The sequence below is a fragment of the Neofelis nebulosa genome, chromosome 3 (assembly GCF_028018385.1).
Source record: "Neofelis nebulosa isolate mNeoNeb1 chromosome 3, mNeoNeb1.pri, whole genome shotgun sequence".
NCBI lineage: Eukaryota > Metazoa > Chordata > Mammalia > Carnivora > Felidae > Neofelis > Neofelis nebulosa.
This window is the reverse complement of record NC_080784.1, coordinates 168,329,311-168,352,657: the sequence shown is the minus strand read 5'-3', so window position 1 is coordinate 168,352,657 and position 23,347 is coordinate 168,329,311. Positions and strand designations below refer to the sequence as shown.

At 35.6% G+C, this 23,347-nt stretch overlaps 1 protein-coding gene across 4 annotated transcripts in view; it reads right to left on the bottom strand.

Moving 5' to 3' along the window:
* Window positions 1-23,347, bottom strand: part of GABRA2 (gamma-aminobutyric acid type A receptor subunit alpha2) — a 128,181-nt gene that overhangs the window by 37,701 nt on the left and 67,133 nt on the right. For all 4 annotated transcript variants that reach the window (XM_058722706.1, XM_058722707.1, XM_058722704.1 and 1 more), the window contains 4 exons: window positions 14,111-14,331; window positions 11,328-11,410; window positions 6,678-6,821; window positions 4,997-5,149 (listed from right to left, as the gene is read on the bottom strand). In XM_058722706.1, coding sequence (XP_058578689.1) covers window positions 4,997-5,149; window positions 6,678-6,821; window positions 11,328-11,410; window positions 14,111-14,331 — 601 coding nt within the window. The remainder of the gene's footprint in view (window positions 1-4,996; window positions 5,150-6,677; window positions 6,822-11,327; window positions 11,411-14,110; window positions 14,332-23,347) is intronic.

Below are 23,347 nucleotides of genomic sequence, written 5' to 3'. Positions count from 1 at the left end.
GCATGAGCATGGCGGGGGGGCGCGCAGAGAGAGGGGGAGACACAGAATCTGAAGTGGGCTCCAGGCTCTGAGCCGTCAGCACAGAGCCCAACGCGGGACTCGAACTCGCCGCGAGATCATGACCTGAGCAGAAGTCAGATGCTTTACCGACTGAGCCACCCAGGCACCCCCATATTGTAATTTCTATTCCTATGCCTACTATCTTGTTTGCTCTATTTTCTTTTTTGTTTTAATGTTTATTTATTTGGCGGGGGGGGAGGGGGGGCGTGGCAGAGAGGGAGACACAGATCCGACTCCAGACTCTGTTCTTATTCTATTCATAGCATGAAGCCAGATCTCAAAGGTTGAAAAATTTGACTTCTGTCTCTCAGGGCATATTAATTTCTTAACTGTGATAGTTTTTAACCTGAGTGGGTTATCCATCACAGAAGGCCTTACAAGCATGAGGAGGGCAGATGATTTAAAGATCTCTCACTAGCTTGTAAACCCGACTATGAATTCAGAGACAGAGATCTGAAGAGGTTAGAGTTTGGCTTAGGTATCTGCTCTGTATCAGTCAGATGATGATGTTCAGATACAGATAGAGGCAGAAAACAGGGAATGGTGGAATGAAGGTGGAGTAGGATGGCTACGCAGCTTTCAAGTTCCACTGAAGCAAGACATCAGATTTTTGTTCATCTTCTACTTGTGCACACGCACATAACACATACACTCACACAGGATTATATTTATCACAAAACTTTACACAGAATAATTTGTAGAGATAATACTAAAAATGTTCTTACCACCTAACGGTTTTAATTGATACGAACATCTGACTTTTGGATGGATCCCTACATCTTTAGTGTAAATAATTCACATAAAGTGTACACATTCAAATACAGCCTGGATTCTTAATTTTATACATGTTAACTTTCACAACCAATCTTTAAAAGCTTTGGTACATTTGATAGCAACCTTGCAACCTAGCAACCTTGACTCTAACACATTCCATTGATTCAAAGTTAAATATTTATTCATGTATATATCTCTCCTGTATATTTAATTAGAGTCCTGTTGGCCTCTTTTAATGTATACATCTATGTCATTTATACTATGAAATCTGTCTTTATTTGCCTCAATTTATTTTCTTCACAACCTCTATTAAACAAATACTTCATCATTCTATTTTATCTGACACATACTTACATATAAATTTACATCCTTCTGGAATATTAAGTCAGTAACAATTATGTAATTTTATCCTAAATTTTTTTTCTGTATTACTTGTGCTCTGAAAATCATGCACCTTTATTGTTTAAACTATCTGAATGGAAGTTTTCTCTTATTTTTTGCCTCATCATTTTTTTTCTGCTTTTGACTCAAAAATTTGCAATTTTTGAAATAGGTATCTGAGAAGATACTTCTGAGTCTAAATCCTTGGAAATCTTTGATGTGCTCATTCCTTGCTGTTTTTTTTTTAATACGTGACTTTTAAAAATTATTTTACTAAGGTGAAATTCATATATATATACATATATACATGTATATATATGTGTATATATGTATAATTAATATATATATAATAATATATAATTAACCATTTTAAAGTATACAATTCAGCGGCATTTATACATTCACAGTGTTTTGCAAACCACCACCTCTCTCTAGTTTCAAACCCTTTCATTACCCTAGAGGAACATCCTGTTCCTATTAAGGAACAACCAACCCCCCATTTTCCCCGCCTCCATTTACTGGCAACCACTAAATGTCGTCCATCTCTATGGATTTGCCTATTTGGGTAATTCTTATGAAAGGAATCATACAAAGACGTTTTGTGGCCACCTTCTTTCACTTAGCATGTTTTTCTTTTTTTTTTTTTAACGTTTTATTTATTTTTGAGACAGAGAGAGACAGAGCATGAACGGGGGAAGGGCAGAGAGAGAGGGAGACACAGAATCGGAAGCAGGTTCCAGGCTCTGAGCCATCAGCCCAGAGCCCGACGCGGGGCTCGAACTCACGGACTGCGAGATCGTGACCTGAGCTGAAGTCGGACGCTTAACCGACTGAGCCACCCAGGCGCCCCACTTAGCATGTTTTTCAAGTTCACCCATGTGGTAGCATGCTATCAGTATTTAGTCACTTTTATCGGTGAATAATGTCCCATTGTAAGTGTAAAGCACATTTTGGCTATCCATTCACCTGCTGAAGGAAATCTGTGTTGTTTCTACCTTTTGATTATTACAAACGATGCTGCTATAAACATTTGCATACAAGTTTCCATGGGAACATATGTTTTTGCTAATCTTAGGTATATACCTCAAGGTGGAACCATAGGTCATATGGGAAAAAAATTCTATATTGAACTTTTTAAGGAAGTGCCAAACTACTGCCCACTGAGGTTACATCATTTTACATTCCCACCAGCAATACATAAGGGTTTCTATTTCTCCACAACATCACCAACACTTATTTCTTGTGGTTTTGTTTTGTTTTGTTTTGATAGTATTATTATTATTACCATCCCAATGTGTGTGAAATGTATTTTATTGTGGTTTTGATTTGTATTTCTTTAATGTCCAATGTTGTTTCACAGCATTTCATGTTCTTGTTTGCCATTTGTATACTTTCTTTATAAAAAAAGTCTATTCAAGTTCTTTGTCCATTTTTTAAGTCTGGTTTTAGGGGTTGTTTTTGTTTTTTGTTTTTTGGTTTTTTTTTTTTTTTTGGAGTCTTAGAGTTCTTTATTAATTCAGGATATTAAATCCTTATCAGATATACAATTTGAAAGTATTTTCTCCCACATGTAAGTTGTCTTTTCACATTCTTGATAATGTTCCTTGGGGCACAAAAGTTTTCAAACTTCACGAATCCAATTTATTTATTTTTTCTTTGTCACTCATGCCTTTGGTGTCAAATCTAAGAATCCATTGCTAGGCTATGGTAAAGATTTATCATATGCTTTCTTTTAATAGCTTTATGGTTTTAGATTTTATGTTAAAGTTTTATATCCATTTGAGTTCACTGCTGTATCTGGAGTGAGGTAGGAGTCCAGTTTCATTTCTTTGTATGTGGTGGTCTTCTAGCTGCAGGTACCCTTGCCAAAAGTCCCTAGAGTGGTGTTAATACACTCAATTCACCGTGAATGTTTGTTTCTCTCTTGATTTTATTCTATTGATCTATATGCCTATCCTTATGCCACTACCACACTGTTTTGATTAATGTAGCTTTCTTTGTACTGTTTTGAAACTGGGAAATGTGTAGTAGCCAACTTTGTTTTTCTTTTTCCATATTATTTTGATTATTTGGAGCCTCTTATAATTCCCTATGAATTTGAGGATTGCCTTTTGCCATTTCTGTAAAAGAAGGCCATTGGACTTTTGACAGGTATTGAATTGAATCTATAGACCACTTTGAGGATTATTCCCATTTTAACAGTACTGTCTTCTAATCCATGATCATGGCATGTCTTTCCATTTAATTAGGTATTCTTTAATTTCTCTCAGCAAAGTTTTTTTAGTTTTTCAGTGGACAAGTCCTTCACCTACTTGGTTAAATTTATCCCTAGGTATTTTATTCTTTTTCAATGCATTGTAAATAGAATCATTGTCTTAATTTCCTTTTGAATGATTAATTGCTGGTGTTGAAAATCAAACCAATTTTTGTGCATTGATAATAAGAACAGCTAATATCATATAGCACGTATTAAATGTCAGTCATTGTTCTAAACATTTTGCATGCCTTCAAAATACTAAAATGAGTTGCTGTAGCCTGTTAAGATAGAGATACCTTGTGCTAGCCTGGGTTACAAGGCTCTTGTCATCTAGGCCTCAAACAATACTTCTATCTGTATGTATCTACACTAACACTGAAGAAGTTCACGGCAACTGAACACACTATGTGCTTCCATCCCTTGATGATATGGCACAGACTCCCTTTCTGGTAGGATTCCTGCCTAATTCCATCTGTCTGGGAAACTCCCATCATCCTTCAAGACTTAGCTCAAGTGTTAACTAAACTACTTAACCAGTTCTTTTAGAGAGGGTCCTTGCTGCTTTCTTGTAATAACTTTTATATACCTCTTTTATAATGCCTTAATCTTGTATCACCATTATCTCTTCTGCTTATTCTGTTGCCCTCCGCTATTACTGAACTAGTTGAATGCAGGGGCTATATTTTATATGTATTTGAGCTCTAAGGCCTGGTACAATATCCAACAGAGTGTATCCTCAATAAAACGTTAAATGAACGAGGGGAACAAACACACAAAGGTAATCTACTTTGCGCAAGATGTGTTCAGCCTACTCCGATTCATCCAAAAAGCAGTAATTCCCCTGCATCGTTAAAATCAAGAAAATTACTTTATTAAACACACTAGTCGTAGTGAATGAGGGGTCTCTTTCTCTTTCTCTTCTTCCCTTTCTCTGTCTAACCTGAAATACAAAAATCATCTTTGTCCATCTAAAAAGAGAACAAAGCAGAAATAAACATAGAAAACCCAGAAATACAGTACTGTTATACTCCAAGTCAAAGCCTCTAAGAATATTCTCTTTATGCTAACATGGAAACAAATGATGAAAAGCAAAATGAAAAGAAGAGCAAATAGAGACGAAAGGAAGCAAACAATAAGAGACTCTTAAATACTGAGAACAAACAGGGTTGATGGGGGGTGGGGGAGAGGGGAAAGTAGGTGATGGGCCTTGAGGAGGGCACCTGTTGGGATGAGCACTGGGTGTTGTATGGAAACCAATTTGACAATAAAAGAAGAGCAAAACAGAAAGAAGACTGAATATATTTCCATAAAATCTGAGTAGTGTTTATATCTCTTATTAACAGGGTGGCACTGACTCTGTATTTAACTCTCTGAGCCTCAGCTTCCTCACCTCTAAAAGGAGCGGATATGCCCAGCCCCACACACCACAAATTACTGGTGTGAGTATCAAGAGAGATAATGCCTTTGAAAGTTTGCTACAAAACATAATGTGCTGTACAAGAAAGTGTGTAGTTATTCACTCACCGAACACAGTTCTTGCAGGAACAGATTCTCTGTTAAGCCAGAATGACACTTGGGAGAGAATGACAGTCATGATGCAAGGCAGATAAGTCTGAATCACAAAATACCCAATTTTTCTTTTCAAGTGGAAATGAGCTGTCATTACGGTATATTCACCTAGAAGAAAAATTTAAGAAGCTTAAGGAACTGTAATAGTCAATAGTTTGAACATTTTGGAAATGGAACGGATTTGAGAAAGAACAGTCCCTTATTTAAAAAAAAAAAAAAAAAGAATTTATCACATATACGCCATGAAAAGTATAAACCTTTAAATGCCTCTTTAGCATAGCAAGGATTTTTAAAAGTGAATTTTAACATTACCAAGAAACTTGCACTACATGCCTGAGGTACGGCATTTCTCTTTCTCTCCAGGTCATGCTTGTTGACCAAGAGGATACAGGATGCACAAATGCTCTCTGATCATGAATTATCTTACTTGCTCAGGTCTCTTATCCCCACTGATACCAACTTCCAGTCTCTGCTCTGATTGTTCTAACTCTCCAGCTTTTTAAAGTGCCAGTCTCTGGTCACATCTCCAAAACTGACCCGGTCTTTTGGCCCAAATTTTCCACTTTTGACCCTGTCACCCATTCTGATTGTCTCAATGTTGTATGTGTACTCTAATTCACTACCATTATTTCTATCCAGTCCTGAGAGCTACCTTCCTTTCTGGTCTCTGAGGTTACACCTGACAGATATACAATCATTAGTTCAACGTGACTGCTTTTTCTTAGATGAGTGTGGCCCTTAGAAAAGGCATCAGCTTGGGGCACCTGAGTGGCTCAGTCGGTTAAGTGTCTGACTTCGGCTCAAGCCATGATCTCATGGTTTGTGAGTTCAAGCCCCGCATCAGGCTCTGTGCTGACAGCTCAGAGCCTGGAGACTGCTTCAGATTCCGTGTCTCCCTCTCTCTCTAACCCTACTCTGCTCACGCTCTGTCTCTCTCTCAAAACTGAATAAACGGTAAAAAAAAATTTTTTTTTTAAAGAAAGAAAAGGCATCAGCTTTCCCATGCAGGCCAGTAGTAATTATCTAGAAATCAAGAGTTGAATAGTCATAAATTATCCAAAATAGGACGAAAATAATTAGAAAACTGGGGAAATTGTAACACTGTTTGAGGGTAAAATTGTCTTGTCTGAAAAGACATGCACTTTTTGAATTGGCAGTATATTTTAGACCACTGTTTCTAAACTTTGTGCATACCTCCTTGGAATCTCCTTGGAATCTTGTTAAAATGCAGATCCAGACTTAGTAGGAAGTCAGGTCTGAGACTGTAAATATCTAACAAGCTTCTACAATCTGTGCTGCTAGTTCTTGAGCCCAGGAGCAAAAGTTGTTAAGCAAACTAACGTATTTCCAATGACTTCAACCCATCAATTTTATTATAAACGTGCTTTTTTGCAGGGGGCACCTGGGTGGCTCAGTTGGTTAAGCGTCCAACTTCGGCTCAGGTCATGATCTCACAATTTGTGAGTTCCAGCCCTGTGTCGGGCTCTGTGCTGACAGCTCAGAGCCTGGAGCCTGCTTTGGATTCTGTGTCTCCCTCTCTCTCTGCCCCTCCCCCACTCATGCTCTGTCTCTCTGTCTCAAAAATAAATAAACATCAAAAAAAAAAGTTGCTCCTTTTTAGGCTCATTTTACTAACCTGTACTGGATTTAATTGTCTCCTTCCCAATTGATTGGCCCAGCAGATCATATTGATTTAGCCTGGAACCATCAGGAGCAACTTGCACTGAATCAGATGCATTGTAAGTCCAAATATAAGTGACCTCTGAAGTGGTATATGCATCTGTAGAAAAAAAAAAAATTAAGCACTTTAGTTAAGAACCATCAACAAAGTGCAACATCAAAAGTTATATATTACATAGAAACACTATTTATTATAAAACTTGATATTTATAGATAATATTTTATAGAGTAAAAAAAAGCCTTTGAAATTTACAACTTTCAATATGAAGAATGTTGAAGCAGATCAAGAGAGAAAATCATGACCGCAGAGTATTTTCATTGCAATCACTTTGAGAAGTGAACAGCAAATATCTCTTCAGAGCTTACAAAAATCACTGAGCCCTGAGATGGTTAAAATATCTCCCATAATTCCAAGGTAGTAGATGAAGACATTGTAATAAATAGCTTTTAAATACCCAAAGTCCATTTAAATGGCTCGCTTCGAAATAGCAATAGCAAACTCTTACGAAATAACATTTATAATTCAAAATGATAGCACTCTCTGGGCATAAAGGTAACTTATTACCATATGAGAATACTGATGAATTGCATTGTATTTAGTTTAAGGACTGTTTTTGTAGTTAGTTTTGTAAGTTTTTCTTCAAAACCTTTCCCTGGTTAAGAACTAAATGACTTGGCTCTCATGATTCAATGCATTTCATTAGAAGAATGAGAACTAGTTATTGCAGAACATGTAAAATAAATCAGAATGCCATAATCTCATCAAGATATATGTACTCCTTAAAAGATGTTCATTTTAAAATCAATGCACATAGATCTCACTGGACTATACTTTCATAGCATCCCAGTTAATTTATGGACTGGCAATAGACAAAACATACACAGACCCGGTATAACCTTCTGATTTATTGGGCCAAAGATACAGAACTTAGCAGAAGTTAGATGATTCTAGTGCTGGAGGGCAGGCAGCATATCTTGTCTTAGCCTTTCTCTGGCCCCGGCATTTCCCCTGTAGCTGTTATGACCTCTCCATGAAGATAGTCTCTCCAGCAGTTGAATTAACAGATAATTATTATTATACTACTGACCTGTTGAAGAACTTCTATGTACTTTTGCTCATGGGAATGTTTTAGAAGCATTAGTTACTCCTGGTTCTTGAGCAAACCTCAGCATTAGAGTTACGTTGTCAATTGGAAGACAGAAAGGATTAGCTGTCTCCAGCAATATCCCTGCCCCTAGCTCTCTGGGATTCTGGAAAATTCATTTACATGCCATCGACAAGTTTTCTAGTTTGATAACATTGTTCTGGGATGACCCTGCTACCTACGTTGATCCAAGGTCTGAGATCACAAATAAATTCACACTTAAGCATCAGTAACAATAAAGTGAATGTTTATGAGTTTGCATTTTATTTTCTGTGTGGTCTTTAATAGCATACTACAATGTTGCCTGGTTTCTGAGTGTTACTACTAAATGTTAGTATCAGTGAAATACTCTTTTCACTGTTTCCATATTCACCTATATCCATAATTATATTATATTCTGTGAACCAATATTTGAAATAGGATTCTAAATATATATATATATATATATATATATATATATATATATATCTGTATATCTTTGTATGTGTGTGTATACACATTTAATAGCAGTTATATTCCTATAGTTGGCATATGAATTCTAGTTACTCTAAAGTCTAAGTCTGTATTAATTTCAATTAGTTAATCACTGATGATTCTGCTATTATGATTAAATAAGTAACATTGGTAATGTGGATAACTAGCAATCCATTTGCAGATCATCAAGTGGTTTGTTTTGTTTTCCCCATGAATATACATCAATGGTTGTGAATATTAATAAATTATGAAGTTTTCTTACGTGTAATCATTCTACTTTTGAATTGTGATGTTTAACATTTAAACATCAATAAGAGAAAATAACACCCTACAAGTGCAGTGACACTTTTGAGGAACTAGTGAGACACTGAAGGGCAGGGACTCTATCTTGCTCATGTCTACACTGCTTGCACCTGGCACAGAGGCTGTCACCCAGAAAAAGTTCTTGGTTCATTCTTGCTAGATTGATCAATAAACTCGTAATATTTTCTTATGTTATTTAATTTTACAGAAGATGGAAATCTGCATAGGAGCCCAAGAATCTGTTAAAGAAAGTGACTGATACTTCCCATGTGTTTCATGAAAAAGCAATGATAGCATTTCATTAGTCAGACAGGAATATGGTTTTTAGAGACTGGTGAGAGAACACAAAGCAGAAAGTTACGAAAGACCAGAAAGGCATTCCTGGCCCACAAACACACATATAAACCAGGAGACCATTGCAGTGTTTATCAGTAAAGTGTAAAAAAGGAGAGAAAGATAGCTTGTTTTACACATTTTACTACAAACTCTATCTCTAAATTGGATTTTCATTAAATAATTACATTTAATTCTTGTAACTAGCCCATTTTTGAGTCCTAATCTGCATTAAACATCAAATGCACATTGACTTGATTCTGAATATTTGATAACCAGAAAAAAATCCCCAAATTATTTTTAATTATTAACTTTTATCCCAGAAGATGATTTACAATCTCCTTTGGACTAATGGACAGAATATATCCAGACTCCCATTCAGGAACTTTTAAATAGCAAGAAAATGTATAAAGAAGTAAGGCAACAGAAATAAGGCAAAACAAAAATGAATTCAAAATTGTACATTTATACAAAAGATGCTTCTTTAATTTGAGGACAATGATAAGTTTCCATAAATTCTATCACTTTAGGGGAGACAAGGGGGCTTGTAAGCAAGAGAGGAATAAATAAATGCCTGTTTCTGCCAAAATCTGTTGTGCCAACATTTTAAGGTTTGGGTTGGTTTGTTATACCATGCTTAATGTCCATACTTTTAACACTTATGGATCAGGCACCTACTATCATCAAGGATCAGTAAAAGAATATACAAATTGTTCATTCAAAGTGTCAGAAAACAAACATAAAGAAAATGAAATCCAAAAGCAATTACTTAGAGAATGCCTAACAATAAACTTTGCGTGTTGTCAGTATCACTTTGAGATGGAGAACTCCATGTTCTCAAGCATGCAATATTTCACTACTCTGTGGACACACTACAGGGGATTTTTAAATTTCATTTAACATATTTTTAAGCATATTTATTGCATATTCAAAATGGAGACATCAAATCATTTATATTTGGTGCCTTAATGGTACTGACTTGCCCAGTGAAAAATTCCTTCCCTTCTTGAGCCGTTGCTGCATTTTGAATAAATCCTTTCCTTGGTATCAAGCCTTTTCAATTTTCTCTTTAATGCCATTTATGTAATGCAAATGAGGTTTTCTCTGCTGCATCTGCTGTAGTTTTTTCAGCATCATGTTTATGTTGTATAACATGATTGACTATCTTAAATAATTTTGGAAAAAATGCCAGTATTGAAGTGATGGTTTCCATGACAATAAAAGAAGGCTTTGTACTTAAAGAAGAGAGTCTCAAAGAAAATTGAGAGCTGACACCTTTTGTCAGAATGAACAGAACAAACGAGATTGAACTTCTCAATCCACAAGACTGTGGTCATCAAAATAATTAGAGGAGTTTGCATTCATATTAGCTATCTTTCTTCCCTTTTCTTTCACTTGATACAGTCTGTAGGGTAAAGGCACTTATTCAATCATGCATCTTTTTAACCAGGTGAGAGCACTTCATTTCTATTCAAGGGAATGAAAAATCAAAAGGTGCCCTGAATGGACAAAGATGGGGATACCTGAAAGAGCAGGTAGGTTTCTGAAAAGCTTAGGTAATGGGACAGGCTAACACAAGAGAGAAGCTGTGACAGTCCTCTCCATGAATTTATCCCAAACCTGCCCTAAATGCTTTGTGGGCCTTGGGAGATGATTTGACCTTCCCTCTTTTCAATTATTCCAGCAGAATGGATGCTTCTGCTTGACATACAAGATATAACCTCAGTGACCCAGAGAATAGCCAAATACACAGAGCCTTTTCTGAAATATTTCATGTACACAGAAGGTGCCTGCATGCAGCAATCCAACTGCATCATCCCCTTCAAATTTATTTTAGGAAATTAAAAAAAAATCACTTCCATTTAGTTGAAAAGTAGGAAGATAATTGCACAGATCCAGCTTCTGTGCCTGCCATTTGCAACACGCTGATTATTGCTTTAATAAACAACAGAATCTAACCCTTACAATTCATTCCTAGTTATCAAAAAAAATTATTTTTGCATTTTTAGTGTGCTGGAACTTGGAAAAGAAGGTAAATGATATGGTCTGGACCTTGACAAGGAGCTATTAGACTACCTTTTCCCATGTATAAAAACACATGATGTTCTTTATCAGCAGTAAAACAAGGGATAATTTAAACACCATGATTAAAATATAATGATATTTGAGAGTACAATAGGGCTAGCAAATTAGTTCCTTGAGGGAAATCAGCAAGTCTTTTACTTCTATATCTTTTTGGGTAAATATTAAGCATTTCACAATACTAGAAGAAAAACTCTATAGTTGAGCATTGCAGCAAGCTCTCCTTGATTATATAGACCCAAAATATGTACCTCCATCCCCATACTTACAGCTGCCAAATTTCAGAGGACACGAATGAGCATCCATAGGGAAATCCTCCAAGTGCATTGGACATTCAGCTTGAACTGTAAGCCTAAAAGTGAAAATTTCACTCTTTGTTTAAGTAAATTGGCAAGTGATGACAAATCACTCCCTACTGTTGGGAACAGCATCAGTGATGAGGTGGGATCTTCATTAGAGCATTGTATTAGGCTAATTCACGTTGAAATGTTTTTGTTCTTTCACTTTTAGGTGATCCTTCAGAAGACATTAGCATATACAAAATCTGAGCTCAAATAACAATATTTATTTACAAATATTCTTAACCAATTTGTACTCTGTGATTTGTTAAGAAGAAGATATATATATACACGTATATATATACATACATGTATACATATACATACATACACGTGTACATATATACGTGTATATATATACATATATGTATATATATACGTGTATATATATACATATATGTATATATATGTATATACGTATATATATATTTGAAGGGCTATTTGCACAATAACATTCACTATTAACATTTGAAATCCTAGAGAAAAAAAAGAAAAGAATCTGTATTATAAAAAGAATACGACTTTCACCCATCAGCTCCTCAGCAACCACAGAGCAAAACTGATACAAGAATTCAGTATCGGCTCACAGGAGCTCCCTTCAAAAATATGTAAAATGAGTATCACATACTACATTTAGGTACATGAATTTAAATGTAGAAGTAGAAAGAGATACATATATAACTGTGCCTCCTAGAAAAATCTTGTTGAAATTAGACTATTTGCTAAATTATGGACACATATTGTTAAATATTTTTTTCTGCATCAACATGATCACATTAAAGAGTAATCACGGCAAACTTGCTATAAAGAAAACTATCAATTATTCCATGTCTCACATAGGTAAAGTGTATAGAAAAGGTATTAAATTGAACTTATAGAAGACTCTTATCACAATAAAAAAATGTGGCCAACAACTTAATTATAGTTTATATACTTCTAAGAGAGTATTTAAGTAGAACTCCATGCAATATTTTCCAAAACTGTGTGTTCTCTGCCAATTATTTGTTTAAAGCCAAAATTTCCAGTCATTGGATTAATCCACAGGAATGATCAAAGTACACGTTCAACAGGGGTAATGCATCTGTATTGCAGGATTCAGAGAGAGAGGCAGAGAATAGCTAGCATCTCTGTGTTAGGCAATGGTCATTTAGTGAGTCCTTAAGAGATTCTTCTTTAAAGATGAGGACTCTATGATTGCCTCTTCTTAAATAATTTACACAACTGAAATCCACCACTTAACATTTCATATGAAATAATATTACATCAAATGTCTCAAATATATGATTAATCTATATTTATTTAGTTAAGTTTATTTATTTTGAGAAAGAGTGCAAGTTGGGGAGGGGCAAAGAGAGAGGGAGAAAGAATCCTAAGCAGGCTCTGCACGGTCAACACAGAGCCTGACACGGGGCTCGAACTCACGAATTATGAGATCGTGACCTGAGCCAAAATCAAGAGTCAGATGCTTGACCGACTGAGCCACCCAGGCACCCATGACTAATCTGTATTTAATGCTGATAGTTACCAATGCTTCAAAGCCTTTATTAAACATTTACATTTTAGATTATACACCACTTAATTAGATTTGTGATTGTTTTTCTATATAAGTAACTTATTTTAAAAGATTAATTCGTGAGAAGAGTTTAATGGAATACTTGCTAAAGTCAACAGCTATATATTTCTTTATATGATTTTTGAAAGGTTGAATCACATAAAATTGATACTACACGATATTATTTGATTTACAAGATGGCAATTCAGATTACTTAATGTATGTGCTTATGGTACCTGTAAGCCTTATTGAATAAAAACTACCTCTTTAAAAAATATTTTTTTCTTTAGAGTAACTTCTATAAAGAGGACCAAAATATTAAGTAAAAGTTTGCTTAAAAAAATCACTTAAAATTTTGATGGCATATCTGATGAAATATTAAAAATAAAATTACAGGTTGGTATAAAGGAAATTTTAAATCACGATATTTAAATTCCACTTAATTAAAATGTAGTGTCAAAAAGAAATAGCCAAAAATAATCAATTCGTCTTCTTCTTTATTTTTATTTTTATAATTAATTAATTAATTTATTTATTTATTTTGGTGCATGTTGCGGAGGCGCAGGAGAGGGAGAAAGAAAGTCTCAAGCAGGCTCAATGTCTAGTGAGGAGCCTGACCCAGGGCTCGATCTCATAACCATGAGATCGTGACCTGAGCTGAAACAGTCTGACACTTAACTGACTGAGCCACCCAGACACCCCAAAAATAATCAATTCTTAATAATTAAGGTAATGTTTAAGCTTTAACACTAAGATGAGAATCAATCTCATAAATACTATTTTACCTTATTTTAATATCCAGGGATTTACAAAGCATACTATAAGTACTTCCATAATCTGTTATAAAAATGTTCAACTTGTGCTAATACTTGATGACTAGGTTGGTTGGTTGTTAATACATAGATTTCTTAGTATTTAAATTTTTTTTGATGCTTATTTATTTTTGAAAGAGAGAGAGAAAGAGCATGAGTTGGGGAGGAACCGAGAGAGAAGGAGACACAGAATCCGAAGCAGGCTCCAGGCTCTGAGCTGCGAGCACAGAGCCTGATGCGGGGTTTGAACCCACCAACTGCGAGATCATGACCTGAGCTGAAGTCAGAGGCTAAACCGACTGAGCCACCCAGGCACCTCTAAATGCAACATATTAAACTTAAAAACATACCTCATTGTGTACAGCAGAGTTCCATCATCCTGGATTCGAAGAAGCTTATTTGGCATTGTCATATTATGAGCTACTGATTTTTTCCCATTATGAAAGAAGGTATCAGGAGTCCAGATTTTGCTAGCCATTAAATTGTTGAGTCGAAGAATGTTCATTGGGCCTTTAAATTTTAACCGTTCATCTTTCCATTTTTGTCGAAAGAAAACATCAATTGTATATTCCTGAAATATAAAGTATAATTCTTTTGAAAATAATAAATGTTTCAGATACAAGGACACTATAAAATTCCACCAAAAATAATATCAATAGTTTATAAAGAGGAAACACTATACTGACAGAAGTTTTGAAAGGTTATTTCTTTATCAATAAATGTTGACACTTCACAATGGGATAAGTATTGTGTTTATACAATTAGCTACATATTACTATTAAAAGAAAAGAATAAATCTATCTGGCTTCTTTAAACTGAACAAGGTTTTAAACGGTGTTACTGTATCCTATAGTTTCCAAGTATAGGAAAGGGGGCATGTTTGGCCAGGGTCTGGGTGATTATTCTAAGTATTTATCTCAAGGAAAAGCAGGTGGCCTTCTTAGTAGCTCCCCCGCCCCCCAAAAAAAGAAGGAAAAAAGAAACAACTATTAAACACACTGTCAAATCTGTATGAGTCATCATCTGCTGTTGCCAAAGGAACTATAAAATATCATATTTCTTTTTTAATCTTAAAAAATGGTGAGATACAGTATTGCTAGCAAGAAGTATTAGGGGATGATTATTTCAACAGAATTTATTTTATAAAATTAGTCATAAAAAACATACATGACAAGTTATTGGAATACTTAAAATACAAATATTTTGGAGATAAACTCCCTCAGGTTAAAACTTACTTAATTTTAAATATTCATACAGACCAGCTAGTGATCAATTCCTATATTATGATTCTCTAACACTTTAAGTTAGCTTAATCAATCTCTTTCTTACCCTCTCTCTTTCTCATTCCTCCACTCCCTGACTTCCTCTCTCTCTCTCTCTCTGTACAAGAGGCACAATTCACAATTGTGATTAATACTGACAATCTTTAGATATTAAAACTTTTGTCAATATATGTTTGTGCAAACTCACATGATAGATCACCAAAGTGTTCAATTACACAGCCGAGACTGGAAAATCAGAAACTGTCTTTTGAGCCCAAAGCCACAGTCATCACATTTGAAATTAACACCTTAGCAATTGGCAGTTTCACAAACTACAATTATGCGTGTAAAAAAGGATAGATGAAAAAGGCCATCTACTTATGAAAATATCAAATCATTTGTACAAACCTTAATCAAACAGATGATTCTCAGTGAACTCTCAAAAGCTGAATGGATGAAGACAGTAAGTATCAGCCATAGGTCATGACATACGAACAGAAAATAAGGAGAGGCTCTGGGCTGTGTCCCTGATCCTTAGGAGAAAATTTCACGGTTGAATTGATGCATTCAGTGAGTCCTTTCTTAAAAATGTTTAATTTCATATAGGTGTAATTCAATTTTTTTAAAGAAAGATCTAGATTAAGAGAGGAGTCTTTGTTATCTTAAGTTTTTATAAACGTGTTTCCTTCCAACCACGGTTCCATCAAATCCAAGCCTAACATGAATACATAGGATATTTACTTGTTCAGGCAAACTGAATGCATTTTGTAACTTTTTATAAAACATCAAATTCAGATTTTCCATTTCTGTAAAATTAGGATAGGTTTTATCTGTTTCAGAAGCTATTTCTATGGCAATCATTTCCTGCAGATCTAACACATAGGAGATATGTAAGCTTTATACACAGTAAGTTTCAGGTGAGTTCTTTTTAAAAACTGCTTTCGGGAATACTGTTCGTTCCTGAGCATTCATGGTGTCCCAGGTGTGCCTGCCAACCTCTTACAGAGAGTAATCTCTGACTCTTTCTCCCCCGCCCCACCCTAACCAGGCGTTCGTGTTATATTGTAGGCAATTTTAATAACCCACACTACCAGGCCTCACCTAAAGCAAGTTTCCTACCTGCCTGAGTGGGGAACTACTCACAACCACATTCCCAGTCCCTTGAACACCTGGAAAATACCCAGTCAGCTATCTGTGTATCTTCATTACTCCTAAAGCTTTCCATTACTTTCAGATCCCATACTGCAACTGTATGTTTCTTCCTCCCAACAAACTTGCAAATCTTCACAAAAGGCACCATGGCTTTCTTTTGTGTATTATCTTAGCTTGTCTTCAGACATATGCAAGAGTGTAAAGAATATCATAAACATCTTGGAACCATCACCAGCAGAAATGCCATCACAAATATTATTGAAGCCTTCTTTCTCGTTTATTCCTCCTCAATCACATTCCCCTACTCCCTGAGGAAATAATTATCTTGGATTTGGTGTTTATCATTCTCCTACACGTGCTTAAAATTTTATTACATAAGTGTATGTTTCTGTATCACATTTTTAACACTTATGTAAATGGTATTATACAGTGCATACATTTCTGACACTGACTTTTTAGTCATATTACTGAAATCCATTCATGGCAATGTATCTTGTACTTGGACTCATTTTCATTGCTACATAGCATGACTTTTTAAGAATACTTCACAATATTCATCCTGTTTCTATATTCTTTTTTTTTCTATTTCCAAACTGTAACTATTGCAAAGCAATACCGCAAAGAGCCTTATTATACAATGCTTTTAGGACAAAGGCCCCAGAGTTACTCTAAGCCAGAGGTTAGCAAACTTTTCCATAAGGGGCCAGTAAGTAAACATTATAGGCTTTATATATGGTATCACAACCACCCAACTTTGCTATTGTAGTGTGAAAGTCCTCACAAATAGTACTTAAATGAGTCAGTGTGGCTATATTCCAGTAAGTCTTTATATATAAAAATAAGTAACTGACAGAATTTGACCCATGGACCATGGTACGCCACCACTATTCTAGAATAAATCTACAAGTAGTATTACTAGAATGTACTATATGTGCATCCTCAACAAGATATTTTCAAGGTGAAATCCTAGAAGTCTTGTTTCTGTACAACCTGGTATAAACAGAATGTTTCATTTTAGCCATTAAGATTCGTGTGAATGGTTCATAGTGCTACCATTCTCTATTAATAATGAAATTTACCACATTTTCGTATGTTTATTAAGTACTCTAGTTTTCTCTTTTATGAAGTGTTCATTTCATTTACTCAATTTCCTTTTAGGTTATCTTTTTCTTATTGAGTTATAGAAATTATTTACATTATATATTTTATTAAATATACTACTCAGTAAGAATTATACTAAGATTATAAAGATATACAAGTATCACAAATATATCCCTGTACATTTCCTCTAAAGATAAAAGTTCTGCTTTTTAAAATTTAGGTCCTGGAATTATTATGTGTCACATGAAACAGATTCTACTTTGTTTGTTTTCAAATAGAAAACAACTTTCTAGTTCATTTAGTGACTGGTCCATCTTTCCCCATAGATCTGCAATGGCATTTCTCTCATGTATATAGTGTGCATATAGGTATGAAAATGTTTCTGAGATTTCTCTTCTTTTCTATTGTTTGTCTATCCAAGCATCAATTCCAAAGCCATGATTGCTATAGCTATCTAGTAAGCATAATTAATAGTATTTTCATTATTATTCAAAGACATTTTATAATTTCCATTATGTCTTTCCTTTTTCTATATGTAGGAGATAATGTGAAGTGTTTTTATGTTTCCAAATGTGTTGGTTTCTTTTATTTATATTTTTTGTCATTGATGTTTAATTTTACTGCATTTGTAACAGGAAACTATGTTCTGAAGATACCATTTCCAATTTATTAACAACATCTTGGGAGATCTTTTATTATTGAATCTGACCATCTCTGTCTTTTAATGGTAATTGAGCTCATTTACATATCATGTGATTATTAATATATCAGACATGTCCCCAGGCTATACTGTTTTGAGCAGTGACAAAATGATAATTATGATGGCACCCCTAATATAGATATTTTTCATGATTGATGAAAATAAATAAGGAAAAAAAACTCTAGAAAATTAACCATAAAAGAATACACACACACACACACACACACACACACACACACACACGTAGAAGAAAATACCAAACTAAGAGAAAAGAAAACTTAAGAACCATATGGTTCTTTAAGAACTTAAAGAACCACTTTATTTCATGTGACATATAATTTAAGATAAACAGTGTCTAATAGTGCTGAAAGATCTTGAGCTTAGTTTAGAAAAGAGTTCAGAAGCCAGAATGCAATGGGTTGAGAAATGAACAGAAGATACAAATGGGGGAAGCTTAAAGTACTCTCCCTACTCCTGAGTTTGTAAATGCCATTAAGGGAAATCAGTTTAACCATAAAATCTAGAGACTACTTAAGAGCAATTGGCTACTGCTGTGTAAGAAACACCTAAAATGCAGTAGTTTATAACAGCACCTATGTATTATTACCTCAGAATACATGAGACCGGGAATCAGTTGATGTCACCTGGGCTCTGCTGATCTCAGCTGTTTCTGCTCCTGTGGTAGTGGCCATTGGCTGATCTAGGCTGCCACTGTGTAGGGCCATGGGGGCAACTCAGCTCTGCTCCATGTGCCTCTAATCCTCCTGTAGGGGCCACAGGGCTACCTTGGGCTCATCTTTCTCATGACAGTGGCAGAAGTACAAAACGGCAAAACCCAATGCCATTTCAAGTCTTCACTTATGTAAGTAATGTCTCTTAACATCCCATTGGCCAAAGCAAGTCACATGGTTGAATTCAGTGACAAGTGTTATAGCAGGTCACCCTGTTATAGTAGGTCCACTCTCAGTGTAAAGGCATTATACAGTTAAATGGAAAAAGATGTGTACTTAAAAGGAGTAAAGAGTGGGGGCTATGACTGCAACCTATCACACCAGCCCATGTGGGAGAAAATTAAAGGTTTTTGTGAATGAATGAAGAGTTTGAGAAAATCTGAGACTTTACTTCATTAGAGACTCTAAAGAAAGTTACATGGGCCTAATATCAGGGAGGCAGTTTGGTTTCAAGTCAGTAAGTATAATACAATCAGCTGTATTGTAATAAATGAAGAGAGAGACTGCGAGCAGAAATAGGATATTCAGCTTAGAGCAGTGGTTTACAAAGTGGCGTATGTACATTCTTTTAGGTGTAAGAAGAAAATAGAGAATCCTTTTTTTTGTATAAAATTCTTATCCAAATCTAAGAAGTAAATGAAACTTTGTTAATAGTTCACATAGATAATAGCTAATAGATAATATAAGGAATGATATTGGCACTCTCAGTGCAACCATAAGCCATTCTATGGGAAAAGAAGGCAAAGAAAATGGTCAAGTGATGTCTCATTCATTTGCTTGTAGTGCACTGTGATTTGGAATTGGGTGAATTTGCAAGTTACAATATCTAGTTTTGATTAAACTGACTCTAATAAAAATAGACAAGTGGCTTCAAAAAGTATTGCTACAGGATGCCATGAATTGAAGAAAAGACAAATAAATCACACGAGCATAAGTGACGACAACAACAAAATCAGGGAGGTCAGTTCTGTGCTTAACGTGAGCTCTTCAGTAGCCACATAAAGACTGATGAACAAATCAATTCTAAAAAGAAAGCTGCAAAAGCAAATTTATAATTGTCAATGAGGCTATTTAAACTATGAGTTTATAGCCACTATTTTTGTTAATATGAAGTTTATTGTCAAACTGGTTTCCATACAACACCCAGTGCTCATCCCAACAGGTGCCTTCCTCAGTACCCATCACCCACCCCCCCACCCCCCTCAACCCTCAGATTGTTCTCAGTTTTTAAGAGTTTCCTATGGTATACCCACTATTTTTAATGCTAACATTCATCTTAAGCACATGTTGTACCCTGAAATACTGGTTACTGTGCCATAAGGTTGCAAACAGCAAGTTGTTTTAAAAACTAAACATCCAGAACATAAGGACAAGCATCTAGAATTTCTGGATGAGTTTTTAAAAATTGGCATAATGGTTCAGTAACTAATAGATAATGATGTACTTCTTAAGTTTGAATTTATGTATCTTTTTCATTCATGAGTTATCAATATATATATTAAAATATAAATTTAGAATCAGACTTTGATGCTATTACTTTAAAGTACTTAAGAGGGGCACCTGGGTGGCTCAGTCGGTTAAGCGTCCGACTTCAGCTCAGGTCACGATCTCGCAGTCCGCGAGTTCGAGCCCCACGCCGGGCTCTGGGGTGATGGCTCAGAGCCTGGAGCTTGCTTCCGATTCTGTGTCTCCCTCTCTCTCTGCCCCTCCCCCGTTCATGCTGTGTCTCTCTCTGTCTCAAAAATAAATAAACGTTAAAAAAAATAAAAAAAAAAAAAAAGTACTTAAGATACTTAAAAATAATAAAGTCCATTTAAACAGATTGCTAAAATATTATAAACAACAATCTTAAATGAGAGCAAAAATAAATCTATTTTATTAATAAATATAACTATTTCTGAAAAAATATATATTTTAACTTTATATTATTCCAATTTCTTTTTTTTTTTTCAATGTTTTTTATTTATTTTTGGGACAGAGAGACACAGAGCATGAACAGGGGAGGGGCAGAGAGAGAGGGAGACACAGAATTGGAAACAGGCTCCAGGCTCCGAGCTGTCAGCACAGAGCCCGACGCGGGGCTCGAACTCACAGACGCGAGATCGTGACCTGGCTGAAGTCGGCCACTTAACCGACTGCGCCACCCAGGCGCCCCAATATTATTCCAATTTCTACTTTAGTGCTTATCTTACAATATTTCGTATGTTAATATAAAAGCATAAAGGTATATAAATATATAAATAAAAAGTTGATTCACTAGTTTTTGTGGTTTTGTTTTCTAAATTAAAAAGGCAGAGTAAGGAGATATTTCTTTTTTTTTTTTTTAATTTTCTTAATGTTTATTTGTTTTTGAGAGAGAGAGAGAGAGAGAGAGCTGGGGAGGGGCAGAGAGAGAGGGAGACACAGAATCTGAAGTAGGCTCCAGGCTCTGAGCTGTCAGCACAGAACTGACATGGGGCTCAAATCCACGAACCTTGAGATCATGATCTAAGCCAAAGTCGGATGTTTAACTAACTAAGCCACACAGGCACCCCAGGAAATATTTCAATCAAATAATATTTATTGCATATCCATTAAGAAAAAAAGGATTTCCAAATTATTTGCATTTGAATATGCATATAAAATGCACATTCTCAATATATGAAAAAAATATTCTTGAAAGATTCCTTAAAATAAACTTCAGGTTTGCCATGAGTATGTGCTAACAGAGTAAATAATTGTTTGATTTGTGTGTACAAGAATATTGCCAGAAATACAAAACAATGCAATTTCTTCATACATCCTAAGACTCAGACCCATGAATTGAGATTCTAAAAGAAATAAACAATAACAAGATCAACTACAAAATCCCTCAAGTAATAAACAAATAACTAAGAAGCAAATTTAGAAAAAAAACAAACAATTCACAAAGATGTAGCAGCATGCAGCTGTCCCATGGTCTATGCTCAGGAGACATGAGTGTGACTGTGAGGTGAGACTGAGGAGTTGAAGAATCCACACACTTCAAGTATTGAAAAATTCTTTACAGGAAACTTTTTTTTTTTTTTTTAATATATGAAATTTACTGTCAAATTGGTTTCCATACAACACCCAGTGCTCATCCCAAAAGGTGCCCTCCTCAATACCCATCACCCACCCTGCCCTCCCTCCCACCCCCCATCAACCCTCAGTTTGTTCTCAGTTTTTAACAGTCTCTTATGCTTTGGCTCTCTCCCACTCTAACCTCTTTTTTTTTTTTTTTTCCCTTCCCCTCCCCCATGGGTTTCTGTTACGTTTCTCAGGATCCACATAAGAGTGAAACCATATGGTATCTGTCTTTCTCTGTATGGCTTATTTCACTTAGCATCACACTCTCCAGTTCCATCCACGTTGCTACAAAAGGCCATATTTCATTTTTTCTCATTGCCACGTAGTATTCCATTGTGTATATAAACCACAATTTCTTTATCCATTCATCAGTTGATGGACATTTAGGCTCTTTCCATAATTTGGCTATTGTTGAGAGTGCTGCTATAAACATTGGGGTACAAGTGCCCCTATGCATCAGTACTCCTGTATCCCTTGGATAAATTCCTAGCAGTGCTATTGCTGGGTCATAGGGTAGGTCTATTTTTAATTTTCTGAGGAACCTCCACACTGCTTTCCAGAGCGGCTGCACCAATTTGCATTCCCACCAACAGTGCGAGAGGGTTCCCATCTCTCCACATCCTCTCCTGCATCTATAGTCTCCTGATTTCTTCATTTTGGCCACTCTGACTGGCGTGAGGTGATATCTGAGTGTGGTTTTGATTTGTATTTCCCTGATGAGGAGCGACGTTGAACATCTTTTCATGTGCCTGTTGGCCATCCGGATGTCTTCTTTAGAGAAGTGTCTATTCATGTTTTCTGCCCATTTCTTCACTGGGTTATTTGTTTTTCGGGTGTGGAGTTTGATGAGCTCTTTATAGATTTTGGATACTAGCCCTTTGTCCGATGTGTCATTTGCAAATATCTTTTCCCATTCCGTTGGTTGCCTTTTAGTTTTGTTGGTTGTTTCCTTTGCTGTGCAGAAGCTTTTTATCTTCATAAGGTCCCAGTAATTCACTTTTGCTTTTAATTCCCTTGCCTTTGGGGATGTGCCGAGTAAGAGATTGCTACGGCTGAGGTCAGAGAGGTCTTTTCCTGCTTTCTCCTCTAAGGTTTTGATGGTTTCCTGTCTCACATTCAGGTCCTTTATCCATTTTGAGTTTATTTTTGTGAATGGTGTGAGAAAGTGGTCTAGTTTCAACCTTCTGCATGTTGCTGTCCAGTTCTCCCAGCACCATTTGTTAAAGAGACTGTCTTTTTTCCATTGGATGTTCTTTCCTGCTTTGTCAAAAATGAGTTGGCCATACGTTTGTGGGTCTAGTTCTGGGGTTTCTATTCGATTCCATTGGTCTATGTGTCTGTTTTTATGCCAATACCATGCTGTCTTGATGATGACAGCTTTGTAGTAGAGGCTAAAGTCTGGGATTGTGATGCCTCCTGCTTTGGTCTTCTTCTTCAAAATTACTTTGGCTATTTGGGGCCTTTTGTGGTTCCATATGAATTTTAGGATTGCTTGTTCTAGTTTCAAGAAGAATGCTGGTGCAATTTTGATTGGGATTGCATTGAATGTGTAGA